Source organism: Cervus canadensis, chromosome 22 (assembly GCF_019320065.1).
Source record: "Cervus canadensis isolate Bull #8, Minnesota chromosome 22, ASM1932006v1, whole genome shotgun sequence".
Lineage (NCBI taxonomy): Eukaryota > Metazoa > Chordata > Mammalia > Artiodactyla > Cervidae > Cervus > Cervus canadensis.
Genome location: NC_057407.1, coordinates 11399300 through 11419753, shown reverse-complemented (window position 1 = coordinate 11419753; position 20454 = coordinate 11399300). Strand labels below are relative to the sequence as shown.

The window sequence follows — 20454 nt, the reverse complement described above, 5'->3', positions numbered from 1 at the left end:
TGGGCTTCCCTACATCTCAGCATCCAGGGGCAATAGGGAAGCCAAGCCCCGGTGTGTGTGTGTGGGTGGGGGTGGGGGTCTCCTCCTGGCTTAGGGGAACCTGGGAATGGAGTCCCTGCTACTCTCTGCTAAACTGTGGGTACTGAGAGTCCGACTGCAGCCTCTGACTCTTCCTCTCCTTCTCCCAGTGCTCAAGTCTTGTTCCAAAGCCAGCCCAGAAGCTGTCACTCATCTGCTCACATACCATTCGTGGCTCCCTAAACCCTGCAGGATGCAGCCTTATCTCTTGGGCCCAAATTCTTGCTCCTCCCCTGCACCCCAGCCACAGTGGATACACAAGCCATGCCCCGTCACTGCCTCTGCCCGATCTGCCCTCCTACCTAGAGAATGCTACCCATCCTTCAAGGCTCAGCCCAAATTCCATCCTCTACTCCCAATGCTGCTTTGCCTTTCCCAGTGAATCCACCTCTCCCCTCCCCACCCCGCGCCACGGCTAAGCCTCGTGGCTGGGAGAGACGGTGGGAGGAGAGCGTTCGGGGGCTTATCCCTCAGCCCCTGTCCTGGTGGTTCTGAGCGGGGGCAGGCCAATGAGCAGGTGGCAGCAGCACTGGCAGGTGAGCTGGCCCCGGGGCCCCGGTTAGGGAAGCCTGGGAATGGAGACATCTCCACCTCACTGAGGGTGAGGACATGCGGCCCCAAGGGGCACGGCAGCAGCTGCTTCCTGTGCCCAGAACAGCTGCCAAGGTCTCCCTTAATGAGTCCCTGCTGGGCAAATGGGCAGCCAGGCTCGTTCCACCCCTGCTTCTGGCTCCCCCAGCAGGCTCCTAAATTGACAGCCTCAGCGCCTTACTCTGCCCATTAGGGCTGGAGACAGAGGGTTGAGTGGGTGTGAGGCCACCGGGCTGCTATCCCAGGCCCACTCTGGGTACCACTCCCAGCACAACCCAAGTCTGTGACGACTCCTCAGCCTCTTGGGCCCAGCCCCAATCATGGACAGGGCAGAGTGACAAGAGACATGCAGCCATCAGCGACTCTCTGTCCAGGGGAGACTCGGCCACTGCTTCCAGCCCTGACCTTGAGTAACCTCCACTTCCCTGTCCTCAGTGTCCTTGCTGGTAAAACAATGGGGACGCTGGCTTTGACTAGGATCCTATGCCTGCTTCCCAGCTGGTTCCCCCATGGTCCACACAACGCCACACAAAGGAGGGCTCAGTGAATAAGTGTGGAGTAAGTGACTGAGCTGAGATACCAGCAGGGCTTTTCCTACTGAAAGTAAGGCTCGGAAACCCTCCCACATTAGCTCAGCAAAGGTGATGGGCAGGGAAAGAGAGGACCCCAAATGTCATATCCTACGGGGGCTTCCTCACTTGGATTCCCACCGCCAGTATTACCCTGCATCCTATTGGTATTCTGGCCTCAGCAGGGACTCAAACCACCCCCATCACTGACTCCCTCAAAGTCACCTGGGCAGGTCGAGGGAAAACACACACAGGAGATCTGGAGCCACTGGATGGGACCAAGATTCTGACCACGCTGCTGGAAGCTGCCTCCGTGCCCACAGCCCAGCAGGCTGACCACCTCTGCAGGCACCCCACGGAGGCCCCCACTTCTCAGCTTTCAGCTGGCCTTCCCTGGACACTGCCAGCCTCTCACCCACCACTTGGGAGTTTAAGCACAGCCCTTCCGGGGAGATCGCCACCTTGACCCTCCCCAGGGCGTCCTCCAGGTCCAGCTTCCAGCTCCCTCCAAAGTCCTCTTCCGGGAACCCTTCTGGCCCCACCTGCACAAGGGGTGAGCCCTGGCGCCTCCTAGCTCCACCCACACAGCAACTGCAGCGGCATCCTCAGGATCTAGGACGGGCGTGTGGTCAGCCAGGGACGGAGGGTGCAGCTGCCCAACGATGCAGATGGAGGTTTTCAAACCAGGCAAGTCTCAAACATCCTCCTCTGAACAAAAGCTCAGGAGGTCATCTGATGTGTCAAACCCAGAGGCAGAGCTACCCCGGCTGAAGCAGGTGAAGGTCTGAGTGCAGCCCCTACCCCTGGCTGCCAGCCATGGGGGCACCAGAGCACAGCACCAAGGCTCCTGACCCCAGAACAGCTCGAGAACTGAGGTCTGGGGTCCCTGCTCACAGCTGTCCCTGGCAGGATAACCCTGTCCACCTGGCTATCCCAGGACTCTACCACCAAGGTTCCCCCACTGGGGGAACTACCCTGCTCTGCCTGTCACCCTTCTCCAATTCGATGCAGAGAGATCCACTATCTGACCTCCAGGGCCTACCTGCCATTTCCCAGCCAAGCAGCCTCCACAGACAATGCTCTGTGTCTCCCTAAATTCAAGAGATGTCCAGACTTCAAAAGGACCCTCTCTTGAAAACTCGGGGAAAGCAGAGACCTGGGGAAGGGGGTTTGTGGAAAAGATCATACATCCTGTTGCAAGGAAGTCAGGCACAGGGGCCTCTGCTGGGCAGTCTGACATTCCCAATGATCTCCTCTCCAGACACAGACAGACAGGAGCCAAGTCTCAGTGACCTCACACACCATCCCACACAGGGACCCTGGGCCTCCGGCTCTGCTCTGGTCTGTTTCGTGTGCCCCAAGCATTTCCTGGACACTCATTAAGACTGGTCCCACCTAGAGGTGAATTTTGAGACCTTTGTCTGTTGCTCTGGGCTGACATCCTGGGCCCACCTCTTCTGTAGCCTTAGAATTTCAAGGGAGCTCAGTTCCCTCCTTCAGCTGACCGAGAACCCCCCTCCTAGGCTCAGGGCAGGGTCTCCTCCTGCCCTGGAGGCTTACTAATTCTCTGGACTGCAGAGGACTGGCCTGACAAAGCTGGGGCGTGTTCCCCCAAGGGACCCCTCACACACATGCTGTCCCAGAGTGCCTAGCCTGGAGCCCAGTGGTTCACGTGGAGGAAGGCAGTCTAGCCCTACAGCCTGCCAGACTGCCAAGATAGGAAAGCCTGGCCGGAGAGCCAGGGGCCGCCCCACAGACCACAGGGCTGGGACCCAGCCGTCCTTCCAGAGCCCCCACAGAGGCCTGACAAGTGCTTCTCTCGGGGTTCCTCACAGAGACCCCTAGGACCTTGCTGTTCCACGGGACCAATCCTGTCCCCAGCTCAGACACCTCTCCGGCTGCCAGGACGGCAGCTGCTCTCCACGCCCCATCTGAGACTCTGAGATCACACACCTTCAGCCCTCGCCCCAGCCTCTGGGGAAGCAGGTGAGCCTGCCTCCTCTGGCTGCTGCTTCCCTCACCCCTCCCGAAATAGAAAGCCGACCGGCTGCTGTCACTGTGTTTGAAGCAACTTCGCAGCAGACCCAGCCTCCTCCAGAGAGAAGCCAGCGAGGTGGGGAAAGAAGACATGTGCACATGTATGTAATGTGTATGCACACAGAGACACACACACAGTTAAAGGCAGCTGGCTGTCAGGGTTGGGAGAGTTGGAAGTGCCCAGAGTCTTTTCAGCATCCTCTCTTCTCTGGTCCCTGGGGGTCAGGGGGACGAGGAGAGGTGTGAGGGTGAGCCTTACATTCTCTGCAGTCACCCAGGCTGAGAGTCACAGGGCCAACCCCTGGCCACTGCAGGCGGAGACCAGCAAAGAGAACCTGCCCCTTCCTCGTCTTTCACCTGGCTTTGTTCCCCAGGATGAAAGATCAGGCTGAACCCGGGGGCAGAGGTGACCCCCACCCCCAGAAACCAGCAGAGCAGCTGGGCTGCGCCTCCACCGTGGGGCAGCCCCGCGTCTCGCTCTCCCCGAGCGGGTGGCCCAGCCCACACAGCAGGCCTCACAGACATCCCTGAGGAGCCCCTTGCACTGCCCTGCACCTGTGGCTTCGGCATCCCAGGCAGGAGAGAGGATGGCACCCCCCCTGCTGCAGGCTCAGCCCCAGGAAAATCGAGCCCGGAGCTCTGCTGACAGGCTCCTAGGGAGGAGGTGGTAGGAGGAAGGGCTTTCATCAAAGAGGTGACGTCAAAACCAGGCAACTTGTGAAGCTGTCAGGGGCCGGGAAATTTGGACAAAGGTGTCTAAAAATAAACCCCCGAAGCCAAGAAAAGGCGTTGGTGGCTGAGTGGCTCGCCACCGCACCACAGGCCACACGTCCTGTTCTGAGGTCTGGAGCCCACAAAGTCTCCTCCCAGGGGTGCTCCCCCAGACTGGCCCTTGAATCTGAGGACGACGCAGACAGGACCGGAGAACGCCACACACCAGCCCCTCCTGGGGACAAACGCTGAGTAGGACAAACGCTGCCGGCCTTCCTGCCCTCACCACCCGCCAGCTCCCCCAGGTCTCCTCACCCCGCCCCCTGTGCCCTTCTGGCTGGCACCCTCCAGCACACAAAAGCAATCCTCCTCCATCCTCCCCACGCCCCTTCCCCACCACGGCAGCCCTCCTGGTTCTCCTCTCCCCACCCTTGCCCACCACGGCCACAGCTGGCGACCTGGGGCCCCATCCTTCCGTTCCCCAGCCCCGACACAGACTCTCACACCTCCTTCACCAGGACGTGTCTGGGCTCCCACGCCCATTGCCAAGGCCCTGTCTCATTTCCCAAGATGCTTTGGAGAACCAGGTTCTTCCAAAACCGCCAGGTTCACATTCCTGTTAGCTCTGATCTCCTGTTCCCTGACCCCGGCCACGCGGGCCACGCCCCCTGCACAGCCCCTGCTGCTGCGGCCGTCCTCCGGGGCAACTACTGTCAACAGGCGCATGTCACCACACATATCCGCCAGCCCAACCCTCTGTGAACCCCACATTCCACACATCACTGCTGACCCCACACCCTGGCTGGGCTGTCCCCGAGACAGACCCCCCCGCGACAGAGCCCACAGAGCCCCTCACCTCCTCCCTCCGCCTTTCTTACGTCAGCGGAGAGCACCCTACACGCTCACCCACCCACCCTGGCCAGAGGGGACCGCGGCGTGACTCTCCCACTCCTCTGCCCCCGGATCCAACCCACCCACAAAGTCGACAGTTCCACCTCCAAAACAGACTGCACATCCACACCTTGTCTGCACCTCCGCAGCCCTGCCCCAGCCCGAGCTGCCACCGTGCACCGCAGGACTCGTAACAGCTTCTCAGCACCTCCACCCGGCCCCCATGAGCCACAACCCAGATCCCGGCTGGAACGCTGCACAGACTTCCCACTGTCTTTACAGCAAACCCATGCTCTTCACCCTCGCTCTGCTGAGAACATTCTTACCACCCCTCCAAGGGCTCTTCTAGGATTTTTGCCTGAGACGTTGCCTCCTCCAAGAGGCCATACCTGACCACTCTGTTCACTTGGTTCCCCGCCTTTTCTCACCCTCTTCTTTCCTAGTGCACATCCCATTTTTGTCTGACGCTATCACCTATCTCCACCGCCTCACTGTAAACACCTATTTCACACACCAGGATCTCACACCACGTCCAGCATAGCACCTGGCGTAGACATTCGACAAATACAAGGCGAATGGATGAATAAGCCATCACTTCCAAGCCCAAATTGGGGTCATTTCCCTAGCACCCAAGTTTCCAAATGTTTTAGAAGAGGAGGAGGAGGAATTTACAGAAGGGAAAGTCTGTCTCAGGGTCCTTGGTCTGCAAGCCTCCAGCAGGATGGGGCAGGGTGGGCCTGGAGTGGGAGCTGAACACTAAGGATGTCTCCGGTCCAAGTCAGAGCTTAAAGGACAAGGCTGGATTTCTGAACAAATTCCCCATGCTCCTGGGAGATGCTTGGGGCCCACAAGGTCTTGGGTGTATAGAAGAAATGTCAGTAGCCTCTGCCCATCTTCCTAGCTCCACAGGCACCTGCTCCATGAGATGCCACCCTCCCCAAACCACCTTTCCCCCCAGGCGAGGCAGGCCTCCCAGCTCCCACTCAAAGGACTGGCTGTACATGTACACACACACACACACACACACACACACACACCAGACACACACACACACACACACACACACACAACCAGACTTGTGTCTCACCTTGATGTAGGCATCCAGGGCAGGATGGACCCGGCGGGAAGCCAGCCAGATGGACAGGGGGGTGGTGTAGGGGAAGGTGGCCGTCACCACATGGCTGGGCGCCGGGAAGGAGAACACCTTGAAGCCAAATTTCTGATAGAGTCGGATGAGCTCAGAGGAGGGTGACTCCTCACCTTCACTCAGAATGCTGCCCACTGCACAGCGGCACTTTTCAGGGGGCACCTGGGGAGGCAGAGCAGGGGTGTCAGGGCTGGCGAAGGAAGGAGGCCCACAAGCCTCTTGCTTCCTGGCTTCTGGGCCAGCTGGGGCCTGGGGGAACTACCAGCTCCAACAAGCCACACAGCCCAGACGCCACAATGAAGTTGACAGTTTTCCTGCTGAAACCCAGGCCTGTGGCATCCTGTCTCATCCATCCTCCACTGCCCAGGGCAGGCCCCTGCTGGCGGCAAAGAGGCCACATAAGTGCTGGTCAGAAAGCAGAGTGAGATCCTCGGCCCCAGGGTCTCAGGCAGGGCTGGCCCCCATCACCAGGGCCTCTGTACCTCTGCTCCAACCCATGCCCCTCCCTAAACCCTGCCCCTCTTCCCAAGCCCCTTCTTGGCTGAGAATGCTGGTTCCCTCCAAATCTCTCTGGGCCCCTAATACCTACACCTCACCGCACTCTGCTCCCCTCCCTCCCCTGGCTCCCACAAACTGCAGCCAGATAAGGGCTCCCAGGCTCTGAGACTTCCTAGGGTTGACTCCAGGCCTGCAAAGCCCAGCACTTGCTTTTCCTCCTGGCATCCATGGGCCCCGGTGTGTCCTACCTCCTGCCGCCTGAATCTGCACCAGCCCCCGGGGTATCTGCTCCTAAACCCGAGAGACTTATCACAGACCTAGGGCTCTCTGTCCCGGGTTTCCCTCCATCTGAAGGCCCTCCTCAGGGCCCACTAACCCCTCCGTTTAAACTCCTTCTACCTGCACTTTCTCCTCTCCTCAGCCTGCCATCCCAGTACCGTGCAGTCATGTTTACCTGTCTCTGCCCTCCCATGGCCCTTTCCAAGCCCAGTCAACAGTCCCCTAAGGGATCCTCAGCCCAGCCCTACCTTTCTATTCTGGCCAAATCAGCCCTGACCTTGGAGTGTCACTTTGCCTGAAATGGACACCAATTCCCACCTCTGCATAGTCCCTGGGGGTCACCCCAACTCTCTGTAGCTTGGTCCCCTTGAATCCTATGTTGTTAGGCATAGCTCAGGGCTTTGGTGGCAGGCAGTATGGGACAGTGGTCAGGACCACAGCTTCTGGAGAGAGGGAGGCCCGCGTGTGAATCTCGAGTCCTGTGTTCTGGGTGAGTCCCTTAGTTTCCTGAAGCCTACTGCCTAGATAACAACTTACAGAACCGTATTAAATGAGACACTTCCCAGGAGGCCTTAGCATGGTCCGACACTTGTCATGGTCCACATGACAAGTGCTCCATACTTGTCAGTTATTAGTAGCTATGACATAGGCCAAACAAGAGGTAACCACTGGCCTAGAATGCCCACTTACCCAAACCTCTGAACATGTAGCTCCTCCCTGCCCATCCTTCAGGCCCAAACACCCTCTTGGACAGCCTTCTCAGGGTGGCTCGACAGCAGCCCCGTGCTGTAAACTGTTACCTGCATCAAGTCAACCTCGCAGCACTGCCACTTCTCTCAACCCGATGCTTCTCCCACTCTCCCCAGAGTGGAGACGGCTGCAATACCACCTCTTGTCTCTAGATGGTGCAACTACCCCACTCACACCCAAGACTTGAGGATGGCCAGAACACCAGGTGGCTCCAGAGGGCAGGTCTCAGGCTGATAGGCCCAAAGGACAGGGCCTATGCGGAAGCCCATCTTCATGTTCCTAACCTAGTGACCTATGCTATACACAAGAGACATCTACCACAGGCTAAACAGAGAAATGGATGGAAGGCCAACCGACAGTCCCCTCTCCAGCCCCTGGCCTACCTGGGTTTGGGCCCCACGGTCTTGATTACCTCAGTGGCTCCAGCTCCAATCCTCCTCAGCCCCCCAAAGGCACCAGGATACTGTGATCATCCTGCTTAGCACCTCTCAATGGATCCTCCCAATTCACCTCTATCTAAGATGAAACTCCTGAGGCCCGCATGCGAGGCTGTCTCAGAGCGGTCCACACTCAGTGTGTTGTGTACACACTGCCTGGCTCTGTCCACACACTCACCGAGCACTCCTTCTCTGCATCCCTAGCCCTGAGTAGGGGCTGAAACCCAGGTGGGCAGGCGCCCACTAAGCATCTGAGTGGCAGAGGGAGAGACAAATCCAGGCTCTGGCCAGCCAGCCTTGCCAGCCTCCTCTCCCACCACACCCCCACACATGCCCACATGGAACTATTTGCAGCTTGCCAAACATGCCACATCCTCCCATGCTTCCTCCCTTTGCGTAGGCTACTTCCTCTGCCTGGAATGTCCTCCTAACCCTATTTCTGAGTCCCTTCTGCCTGGGAAACTCCCCCATTCTTCAAGATTCAGCTCAACCCTCCTCTGAAAGCTTCTGCCGCTCCTCGCTAGCCAGTCCCTCCTCTCTGATCCCCAAATGCCCACTGGAGGGAACAGGTCTTGTGCTGCCTGTAACTGGTGGCCTCTCTCTCTCCCCACCACTCCAGACCTCTAGGCAGAAGGAAAGTTCTTCAGCGACAGGTCAGGTATGCCTACACGCACACACATGCACATACGGGCTCTGTATCATGAGCAAACCTCTGCTCCCTCCACATTGATAAAGGAGGAGCTCTTGTCATGGGGGAGGGAGGCAGCCAATAAGGAGACAGAGCTCCTGAAATCCTGGGCACAAGTGCTGCTTTCCTGCCTGAGCACCTTTTCAATTCTACATGTGAGAACACTTCTTGCCCCTCCCCTGTCCGAGGGGCTAAGGGGCAGCCTAGGAGGTTACCCAGCACGCCCACCACCTGCTGAGCAGCCGCATACCAAGAGGAGTTGGGAGCCAGCCAAATCAGGCACCGGCAAGGAAGAGATGGGACAGGTACTAAGACCAGCTGGGCAGTGGCAAGATTGGTCTCAGAGCAGGAGAAGGCTTTCCTGGGCTCCCAGGACAGTCCAGCCCAGCTCAGGGGAATGGCTCACTGAGGTTGTCAAGGGTCCAAAAAGGAGGAGTGTCCTGATGGCTGGAAATCCCACCCTCTGTGGTTCAATGCAGTGTCCTTATTGGGCCTGACCTTCGGAGGGCAGCCTGGGCCTTCCAGGTCTAAAGGCCTTCTCCCTTTCCTCCCCATATCGATCATTTGGATAGCTAAGCTCAGAACAAGAGCTAGTGCTCAGAACTAGCATCAGCAAGGAACCATACCAGGGAGACAGGGTGGTGGACAGACCCACCACCAACTTGGGTAAGTGAGGGGCCCATGCAGAATCTGCCCTCAGAGCACAACTGCTAGGAAAGAGATCCCAGAGTACCTCCTTCAGGCTGTGAGGCCTCCTGAGCCCTAGCCCAGTGAGAAGAGGGCTTGGAGCCTGTAGCTTTCGAGTACAATCTGGGCCCACTGCCCCTTCTGGAAAGGCCTTGCAGTACCCTGCTGTATGACGTCAGTGAAGAGATGGTCCCTGCCTGGCCAGGACCTCAATGAATCTGGAAACTGGACAAGATCAATAAATGTCAGGATCCAGGAAGAAAAAATGGTTTCAGCTAGCTCAGACCAAACCCAGCCATCAGGATCAACAGAAATGGCCCTCCTCATGTCCGCAGCCTGTATAAGCTGACGGACAGCTGCACTGTCCACCAGTCCCAGGCCCAGAAGGCTGCCTAGACTCCTTCCTGGCCAGCCCACGCAGCCCAGAGCTGCCCAAGTGAGCGGGAGCAGTGGGGCAAGGCCCTTCACTTGCACCGGTACCCCCTGTAGAAGAGATCAGTCACACCTATCCATTTCTAGAGGGTGAATGGTGGGCTCATACCCTCCTGCGTGTTGCAGGTCAACACAACAAGCCCCCAGATCCAACCTCCCTGAGGAGCTCAGGCCCAAAGGCACGGTGGAACTGGCACTAGGAAGGAAATGGGTGACACAGACAACCAGGTCAGAGCACATGACCCACACTTCAGGCTTGAGGGGAGGGAAGTCAGCAGGATGCCACCCTTCAGAGGGGGCTCCAGGGGCTGCTGGGAGCTCCCACCTGGAAGTCTTTCAGGGATTTTCTATTTTCACCCCCAAGCATAATCCTAAGGATGTCAGCTGGCATCTGACAAGGTGCTCACCACTGGCCTCAGTTGCTGCCTTCTAGGCATCTGCTCATTATATCCCTGAGACCCAGGGAGTTCAGCAAAGGGAATCCAGCAAGGCAATGTTGGCATCAGGGTTCAAACCCAGGCAGACTGACTCCAGAGCCATGCCACATACAATCCACAGCCACTGGGGAGCCCAAGAAATAGGCCCTGCCGAGGAATGGCCTGGGGTTTCCCAAGCGGCAACAGGGGTAAAGAATCTGCCTGCGTCTACAGGAGATGGAAGACATGTGGGTTCAATCCTTGGGTCAGGAAGATACCCTGGAGTAGGAAATGGCACCTCACTCCATTATTCTTGCCTGGGAAATGCCATGGACAGAGGAGTCTGGTGGTTACAGTCCATGGGGTCACAAAGAGTAGTCACAAAGAGACGACTCAGTGACTGAGCACAGGGCGGAACGGCCTGCACAATGGTTTCTCCCCACACTGCACCTCCTCGCATGGCCCAGGACACCTGCACAAGGCTAGGCCACAGGCAAGCAGAGTACCTAAAAGCATCAAGTCTTCATGGCATAAGGCCCTCAGAGGTGCATATGTGGGTGGGTGTGCATATGCCAAGATGGCTAAGCACCTAATAGGAGCTGGGTATTTGGTCTTATCTAGTCCCCCAAAACACTAAAATCCTGAAGCAGAGATTCTCAGAAAGACCATGGGACTTGCTCAGTCACACGCAGGTAAGCAATGGAGCCTTGATTCCAACCCTGAAGGGTAAGTCCAAAGCCCTTCCCTCCATTCCTCACCCCTTCTCCTTCCCAAGGCCAGCTCTGCTGGGCAGTGAGTCTCACCTTTCTACAGCTGCCTACAGTCAACCTGCTATGAGCAAAGACCTGGATTCCACGTGACAGAACTATTGCCACGGGATAGCTGGGTAGATGATGGTCTGGGCCTTCAGGAGGCATCAGCTCAGTCCACATCCCCCTTGCCTGTTCTGAGGGTGCAATCCTAGGAAATCCTACTCCCTCACCCCACCCTTCTCAGGCTCCATGGGACCTCAGTGCCTCCAGGGAGAGCAGGGGACCCCATCCCCACATACACTGAAGAGAAAGTACGGCACAGGCCAACATCAGAAAACTCTTACTCAGCCCCTGCAGATCTGGTGACCCCCAGGCTGACTCTCAAAGGACTAGTGGAAGAGAGAAACTTCAGTGTGGTTCAGCTTATAAAGGGGCTTCCCTGGTGGCTTATCCATAACGAACCTGCCTGCCAACGCAGGAGATGCAGGTTCAATCCCTGGATTGGGAAGATTCCCTGGAGAAGGAAATGGCAACCCGTTCCAGTATTCTTGCCTGGAGAATCCCATGGACAGAGGAGCCTAGTGGGATACAGTCCATGGCCTCACAGAGTCGGACACAACTGAGCGACTAAACAACAAGCAGCTAACTAAAGGTAGAACCCAACCACCACCAGTCCCCTCCCCCACCCCCTCCATGCCTGAAGCAAGCACCCCCTCCTAGGCCTTGATCAGGTAAGCTGAACAGGCTGCCACACCCCACTTGCCTCAGCCAAGCTCCCCACAAGGGCGGGCAGGCAGGTTACTTAAGCCCCAAATAGCAGCAGAGTCGGCAGCAGCAGAGGGTGGGGCAGGAGGAGGAGGGCCAGGCTGTCAGACGGGACAGGCCCACAGGCACGGTGACAGCAGCCCAATCACTAGGGCTTGTTCACAGGTCAGAACTGGTCAGGATCAAACGAGGTGTGCAGGGTCCTCTCCAGCGCCTTGCCAACAACCAAGGCTCCCAGAGGGACCAGGCCTAGAAGGGGAAGCGAAAATCATTGTCCAAGTAGGAGCGAGAGAGCAAGACAGAACTCTGTGTGTGTGTGTGTGTGTGTGTGTGTGTGTGCGCGTGCCACCAAGGCCCTCAGGGATGGAAAACAGAATGATTCCTCCGGCACCACAAGAATCACAAGCCCAGATCTATAGGCTCCTCCCATATAGAACTCTAAGATATAGGGCTGGCCAGCTGACTGACACCCAAACATAGACATGTCTCTCCAGAATATACACACTCAAGCAGCATCTCACGTGAAAGTGTCCAGAGCAATGCCACAATCTTGCCTTGTTGGTGCCCTTTCGTGTGTTACTTCCTGGGCCCTGAGCCAGACCAGGGGAGCCTCACCAGGCCTTTCTGAGGAACCAACCTCCCTCTGTCCAGCTGAGACCTGGAAGGGGCGTGGCTGGGAGCTGTCAGTCCACACTTCATGGGGGTGGCCACCCCTCACCTGGTCATTCACGGCCCCACTCACAGAGCCTGAAATAGCCTCACTCCCTCCCACACTCAGAGAAGCCAGGTTCTGGCTCCTGTTGTGTTGTGCTGGGCTGTGCTGGGGAGGGCGGAGTGGGGATGGGACACTCCACAGCTCAGCCACATCCTGTCTCTTCCTCCTGTGAATCACAGCATGCAGGGCCCCATGCTGGACACCGCTGGGCTGGGGGAGGCAGCCAGGGAGCAGAAAGCTTCGCATCTCGGCCCTCCCCAGGACCAGAAGAGGCCTGTCCTTTAGGTTCCCTGACACCCCTCGCGCCCATGGAGAGGGCCTGAGGGCTGCATCCCTTGGTCCCCACTGTGCACCAGTGCCCAGGAGAGAGTGGCCAGACCAGATGCTCAAATATTTGTTAAATGCAAATAAAAAAGCATAAGTAAACTTGGTAAGACAGTACTGCAGCATTTGCTAACTGGTCGTTAGTCTCCTCCCCTATGGTATCAGCAGTATGGACCCAGAAGCCTCAGTTCTCATGGACCAATCAGTCTGTGGTAGCCATGAGAACATGAATCCTGGGGGCCCAGGGTTCCCTGAACCTTCTAGGATCTCTGCCAGGCAGGTGAGCTATCCCAGGTGTCAGGGTGTGACTCAGTTCTGAATGCGGACACAGGTTACTTCCCGAGTGACCCAGGACTGGGAAAGACAGGATCAGAGGGGCCACTATGACTATGTGTTCATTCTCTATGCCAACCCGATGGTCACAGCCAGGGCTAGGGCCTAGGCCTGGGTTATGAGTGCCCAGCCTAACAATCCTCATCACACTTAATTAGCATGAGTGTTTTTTCCACCCATTTTTTGTTGCTACAATTTCTGATCCTCAACCATAGCACCTCAAGGTCCTGGGCTGTGCTGTGCTTAAGTCACCCGGTTGTGTCTGACTCTTTGTGATCCCAGGGACTGTAACCAGCCAGGCTCCTCTGTCCATGGAATTCTCCAGGCAAGAATACTGGAGTGGGTAGCCATGCCCTCCTCCAGGGGATCTTCCTAAACCAGGCATCAAACCCAGGTCTCCTGCATTGCAGGCAGATTCTTTACCAGCTGAGCTACTAGGGAATGCCTCACCTATGTCACTTGATTTAACCCTTGCCAGGTGACCTAAAAGCAGGTATTTTTAACATTACTCTGCAGATGAGGAAATGGGGGTTCAGACAGGTTATGTGGTATGCCCCAAATCACACAACAGGACAGTGGTGAGACAGAATCAGAATCTAGGACTGCTAACCTCAAGGCTGTGCTCTCAGGCCACGGGCCCTCAGACTGGTACCCAAGTCAGGATGTGCCTAGCCAAGCCTGGAAATCAAGACCCAGCCCAGAGAGTCCATCACATCCCCAGGAGAGCTGTATGGTGGGCTTCCTGGAGTTGGCTGGGTTAGGAGGCCTTGGGGAGCGTGCCCCATGCCAGGATTCTTCTACCTCACTCTTCCCTGAGCCAGCCTTCGGCAATGACCCAAAGGGACCACGGCCCTCTCCCATTCTGGAATTAACACCTCCAATCCAAGAGGTAACATACGGCTTCTGAAACAGGACATGCTGATAAGGAAAGAGACACTGCAAGGACCCTTGTCCCTCCTACTGAGTTCCTGCAGAGGGTTCCAACTGGGTCAGATGCGGGAGGAGGGGCAGGGACCAGGGGAGGGTAGCGGAGAGACAGGGACTTAGACAACAGAAGCGGGCAAGGGTGGGGGTCCGGCGTCTGGTCTAGGATTCCCACAGCCCAAAGCCTACCCCAGCCCTCTTGGGTCTCAGTGTTCTCGACTCTCGGTGCCAACTCCAGTCACGTGACCTCAGAACTGCCACGTCTACTCATCCCTCAACCAGGCCCCGTCACCTCTCACCCCGACTCAGCCCAGTCTCCACGGCCCCCTGCCTCGTCTCCTCCCCTTGCCATCTACTTAGCTTCCTAAATCAAAAAGGTGGCAAAACTGTGCCTTACCTGTCCTCCCAACCCGCTGTTCCTCCCACTGCCTGGCCCAGCCAATCCTTCTACATCGCTCTCCACCCACCACGTGTTCACTTGCCACACTTCCTCTGTCATCCTACGTCTGCAGGCCTGTGCTCTGCAGTTCCCTTAGCCAGAAGGCCCTTCCCAGTAAAGTAAAATTATACTCATGGCAGACCTCCTCTCTGAGCCTCCATGGTAGACTTGAGGCAAATCCACAGCTCAAAGTTCCATGAACATTGAACACAGTACAGTGTCTTGCTAGACATTCATTCATTTTTATAGGGCTGACTTGCCAACCCCACAAAGTTTCCTGAGGGCAGGGCCAGGTCTGTTCATCTCCAGAGTGCAGGTGTCAAGCAGAACCTGGCACAGAGAGGGAGTCAGGATATCCTTGTTTCAACTGAGCACCCCAGTGAGGCCCGCTCAGCACGCAGTGTGGAGGCTATAGGCCTTGCTCACTTGAGCTCTCCAGGCAAGGAAACCAGAGCTGGGGATTCCCAACACCTGGTTTGCCAAGACTCAGAGCTGGAGGCTGGAGAACCTAGGCAGAGCTGCCAGCCCATGCAGCAGTAGGCAGCACCACCCCACGGCATGGCAGGAGGCCACATTGGTGAGCCCTGACTCACCACAGGCTGTAAGTACAGCCAGACACCCACGGGGTGCCCGTGATGCCAGGTCAGTCTCTCACCCCAGCATCCCGGACAGCTCACCAGGCTCCAGTTGCCCCCAAACCCCTCTCAAAACTAGGCAGCTTGACGTCCAAAGAAATACCTTGTCCCTGGGCAAGGGACTATCATAATGACTATAAGATTTTATTTTCTTTCAGTAGAAGAGCTGAAAGAGGGAAGGCAAAGAAACGTGTGTGTGTGTGTGTGTGTGTGTGTTTGTGTTTGTGTTAGTCGATTGTGTCCAGCTCTTTGCTATCCCATGGCCTGTAGCCCACCAGGCTCCTCTGTCCATGGAATTCTCCAGGCAAGAATACTGGAGTGAGTAGCCATTCCCTTCTCCAGGGGATTTTCCCAACCCAGGGATTGAACCCGGGTCTCCTGCATTGCAGGCAGATTCTTTACCATCTGAGCCACCAGGGAAGCCCCCAAAGAAACAAGATACAATCCCAAAGAAAGGGCAGCATCTGAATGGCCTGGCTTTAGAGTGCTGGCTTCAAATGGGAATGAAAGAAGGCCAGAAGAGGAAGCAACAGAGCAAAGCCCCAGCAGAGCCTAGGGATTCACAGTGGCACTCAGAAGTTCGTGGGAGCCACAAGACAGGGAAACTAGACCTGGACAAGTAGAAAACCAGTATATGGATGCCTGGAGCAGAAGTCCAGACTAAATCTGGAAGGAGCTTCAAGGCCAGAGAGGAGGTGGTCTACATAGCCAGCTCTATCATTTCCCCGCCCCTTCCTCAGAAACCAAAACACCCCGAGCCCAACAAGCCCTGCCCCATATCTGTCCAGTGGGTGGAACCCCAGCCAGGGCACAGGAGGCTCCTTACCGTGTGGGGGTTGTCATAGTAGACAGCAATGGAGCGGAGCTTGGGGGAGACACTGCAGCTCTCCGTGAAAAGCGGCCCAGTCTCACCGTAGGGGCCCACGTGGAACTTGTAGGCCACGGTGACGTTGCGGATGGGGGGTGAGCCAGCACTCACTGTCACCCCAGCCAGCAGCCCTGAGTACGCAGCAAAGGCCAGCAGCGTCAGCAGCAGCAGCAGAGTCAGGCCCCCAATCAGGCCCAGGAGGAGCAGGTCCGACATGGCTCTGTGCCCCCCACGCCACACCCCAAGGCAGCTGCAAAGGAGACAGAAGGGAGAGGAGGTTGGTAGCCTGCTCTGACCAATGTGCCCGCCTGCCCGCCAGCCAGCTGTGGCCCAACCTCAGCCCTGCCTTGGGTGCTCTGACCCGGGAGGGGGAGGGGGAGGAGCCGGAGGTGTTTACACACACAGTGACCTAGAAGGGAGCTACAAAGGATGACTGAAGCCACAAGCCTCTTTATTTCTTAATCACAACTATGGAGGCTCTCCGAGCAACTCTGTCAGCTGGCAGTCGTGGTCACACCTGGGGAAGCTGAGTCACGAAGAGGCACAGGAGTGAGTCAGCAGGGGACATATGTCTGGTCCATCAGGGGCAGCTGATCGTACTTCAGCCCTGATCAGCCACCCCTGATGGGCCGACATCAGCCTGCCCGCCAGCCTTTTCCCTGCACTGCCTGCCCAGCCTCCCAAACCTGTGAGCCACTGCCTGAAGGAGGAGGGGCAAGCACAGGGCCCTCTTATTAAAAACAGGGAAACCATGAGGAATGAAACCTCAGGCAGAGAAAATGTGCCACAGGAAGGGGCTCACATAGGAAAGTCTCTTTGACTAAACACAACTGGCCCAAGAAATACTGCTATCCAACAAGCTCATCCATCCAGAACCAAAGGAGAGGCCAGGCTAAAGAGGGCCTGAGCAGCCCGAGCAAAGTCCAGCACTATGCTTCCTGAACTTGCTGAGCTCCCCAGGCTAACAAGCTTCATCCCAATTTTCCAGTCCACAGATCAGCAAGGAAGAGGCAGAGGAAGAAAGACTGCTAGAAGTGGAGACACAACAGGGAGTGGTGCCTCCCATGGGGGAGGGATGCTGGCCAGGCAGGAGCCCAAACAGGGGTCCAATGGCTGCTTCACCCCTCCCCCTTCCTTCCCTTCTCCCCAACATCTCTGGATGTTCGGAATTTCATTTTGGGGATTCAGCTCTCCCCCACTGACCTCACGTACTAGATAGTTCACAGAAAGGCATCATGTAGGTTTGCTAGAGGGTGTCTTTTCCTTTCTGTGTATGTCATTTATCTGACAATTCTCCCTCTTCCTCACTGGACTTTCCCTGTTTCTCCTATTTGCTATCTGCATGGTATAAGCAATAAAGATACTCGTTTTAGGGGAGGAAAAAAAAAAGCAGAGAAGATATCTAAGAGCAGGCTGAGGGACACAGCCCATAGGCTGGTGTATGAGCCATTCCAGACAGACTGCCCAGGCCTCCATGCAACTTGGGGCCAGAAGACTAACTCTCTTAAGAGGGCTTGACCTGCATCACCCAGGGTGGGGGGGTGTGGAACACACCACAGAGAAGACTATTTATATGGTTCAGGAGCAGAAAATCAACACTTCAGTTCTATGGAAAACTTAGCTGTATGGAATAATTTATTCCCTGTGGGTTCTGGGTCTCAAAACTTTTTTTCTGAAGAGCTGTCTTTGCAGTCAATTTGCACAGAGTATTTGTCTCACAGACATGGGCAATACACTTCTAAACCTTTGGCATCATGACCTTGCGTTGTATCACAATGGTCTTTTCACCCACCCTTGTTCCTACCCTACAGTTGCACTTTTGGATGCATTCTTTGTCTTCCTCAACTTGCCTTCACTTAGTTTCACACCTGATTTCTTTGATGATGATAAGGCACTGTCTAAATATTGAAACACAGCTACTTCATTAATCCTCAAAACCAGATGGGTATGGATCAGAAAACAAGTGGTTGGAGATTAAGAGATTTGACCAAAGTCACAAAGGTACTAAACAGAACTGCCTGGACAAAATGTAGGCAGTGAGAATCCAGGTAGTCCAACTTCCCCACTTCCACTTCTCTCCTCCCTGGGAACAGGACTTCCAGAAAAGCCCAAGAATTTAATCTATGTTGGACATCTCTGAACCCAAGGCTCTTAGCTGGAAGCTCTCAGTATCTAAGTCTCCCACTTGTCTTGGGAGTGATCAGCCCTCTGGTCCTTGCTCTCTCTGCACACTTCCTCTCTCCTCAAAGGAGCTTAGTTCCTGGAACCCTTCTCTTCCTCTCACTTCCTAAACTGCTCAAAAGAGGCAGGGAATGTACCTGGGGACCCGCTGAGCTCTGGGCAGCACGGGAAGGAAGCAGGGTAAGAGAAAGGGAAGAAGGGCTGGGGAAGCTCACCTCTAAAGCCGGCTCACTTTAGCAACTCATGGCATCCAGCGCGGCAGGGGCCAAAGCTCCAAGTGCTCCAGGGCTGAGGGCAGAAAGAAAATAACCACTAAGCCAGGAGCCCTTCCCTGACTGATCTCTCATCAGGGAACGCCCACAGGGGCCTCGACAAGAACTGTCCTCCCCAGAAGATATGGTGTACCTCCACCACGTCCTCAGACCCCTTAGGGAAATCAGAAGCCAGATTCCGCCTGAAAAATGTCAGCTCTTCACTAGACTTCTGGTTATAAACCTCTGTACTTGGAGCGTCCTCTTCCTGGAGGGGTCCATCCACCGCGCCTGGCCCTAAGCCAACCCCCGCTGCTGACCCTGGGCAGGCTTGTGACCCCTCTCGGTTTCTCTGGGAGGGCGGCCCCGCGCCGGCTTCCTGAGGCCGCTCACGTGCGCCGCGGCGGCTGGCCCGCCCTTAAAGGGCCAGCCACAGGCAAAACTTTCAGCGCCCGCCGGGCGCGGGAAGATTTGGGAATCAGAGGGGCCTGCGAGGGGAGGAGAGGCTGCCTCCACTCTACAATCACGGGGTCCACCCCCTGCTCACCCTCGCCTCGCCTAGGTAACCAGCCCTTTCCTTTTCAGCCACGACCTCTAGGGGTCCCACGCACCTCTGCAACTTACAAGGAAGTTAAAGTTTGCAGCCACCGCTGTGTGGCGCGGCCTCAGGAGACAAGGGCGGAGTTTACGTGCGGCTCTGGTCCAGCTGTCGGACCCCGCCGCCCACACCCACCCCTTCGCCCGCCCCGGAGTCCCTAGTCTCCGGGCGTGCCGTGCACCGGTGGCCGAGGCAGAGGGTGGCCCGAGATAGTAGAGTGGTCCAAGGTCGCGTTCGGGCCCTTGGATGCAGCCGGGACGAGCTGTGGGAGTGACGAGATGCAAAGAGCGGTTGGGCCGGGGTCACGGTGGGGACGCGGGTGGCCCTGAGGTCGCGCCCAGGCGCACGGAGGTTCCAGGCCTCTGGCGCGTGTAGAGCCGCCCCGGCGAGGACACCTCCCAGACCTGGCCCTCACCTCAGCGGCCACCAGCCGCCGACGCCAATCCGCGCACGCGGCTTGGTCTTGGAGCCTGCGCGCGCCCGCCGCGCACGCTCGCTCCGCCCCCTCTCGCGGCAGGACGTGGCCATGGCCGTGGGCGCGTGCGCGCGGGGCCCAAAGGGCGGGGGCCTGCCCCGCCCCGTGTCCATGGCAACAGACGTACGCCTGTAAGGCTGAGCGGTCAGGGGCCAATGCCACCCTCTACCTTCCTGCCTCCCACAAGCTTCTGGGCTGCAGGTCGACGGTGACTTAGAAACAGTCTCTTGACTTCTGGACTGTCGAGAAAGCCACGACATGAGGGGGGAGTAGAGAGGCAGTCTGGGGTCCCAAACGGCTGCACCGGAGAGGATCCTTTGAAGAGATTGGGAAGTGCAGCGCGGCAGTACAACTCTGGCCTTGGTATCACCCTAGGTACTGTCGCTTTGCCTCACTGAGGCTTTCCGACAGACCTGGGAACCAAGCAAGGCAGGGCCACTTGCTCTCATTTTACAGCTGAAGCTCAGGGAGGAAGCGGGATCCCATCTCGGACAGCGCAGATAGCAGCTACCTCCAACACTCAGCGTCTACCTCTCCCCTCCTCTGCCCCGCTTCACCCTGCCAAACGGAGCACAGAGGTGATCATTCTTCCATCCAACATTTATTGGGCATCGCTTCCTGCTAGTACAGTTCTAGGGGCTGCGGATACTAAATGAACAAAATCAAGGCCCTGCCTTCCGGGTTCCTCCTTCAGTAGCCTAGAGGTGGATGGGGGAGGCCAGTCTGCCCTTCTAAGTTATGTATTATACACACCCACACACATACAGTGTGCGTGCTCAGTCGTGTGGTACTCTTTGCGACCCCATTGGACTGTAGCCTTCCAAGCTCCTCTGTCCACGGAATCTTCCTGGCAAGAATACTGGAGCCGGTTGCCATTTCCTACTCTAGGGGATTTTTCCCCACTCAAGGATTGAACTCGTATCTCCTGTATTGGCAGACGGATTCTTTACCACTGCGCCAAACCCCAAGCCAACTCTAAGTTC

General features: G+C 56.8%; 1 protein-coding gene across 6 annotated transcripts in view; it reads right to left on the bottom strand.

Annotated features, from left to right (window-relative positions):
* The window catches only part of TEX264 (testis expressed 264, ER-phagy receptor), a 30250-nt gene extending 10755 nt beyond the window's left edge, over positions 1–19495 (bottom strand). The window contains exons 1-4 of one of the 6 annotated variants that reach the window (XM_043441910.1): positions 19412–19495; positions 18363–18435; positions 15925–16216; positions 5965–6186 (exon numbers count right to left, since the gene is read on the bottom strand). In XM_043441910.1, the coding sequence (XP_043297845.1) occupies positions 5965–6186; positions 15925–16182 (480 nt within the window). In that variant the 5' untranslated portion in view covers positions 16183–16216; positions 18363–18435; positions 19412–19495. The other 5 variants (XM_043441913.1, XM_043441911.1, XM_043441914.1 and 2 more) reach the window with 5 other exon arrangements.
* Between the last annotated feature and the right edge of the window lie 959 nt (positions 19496–20454).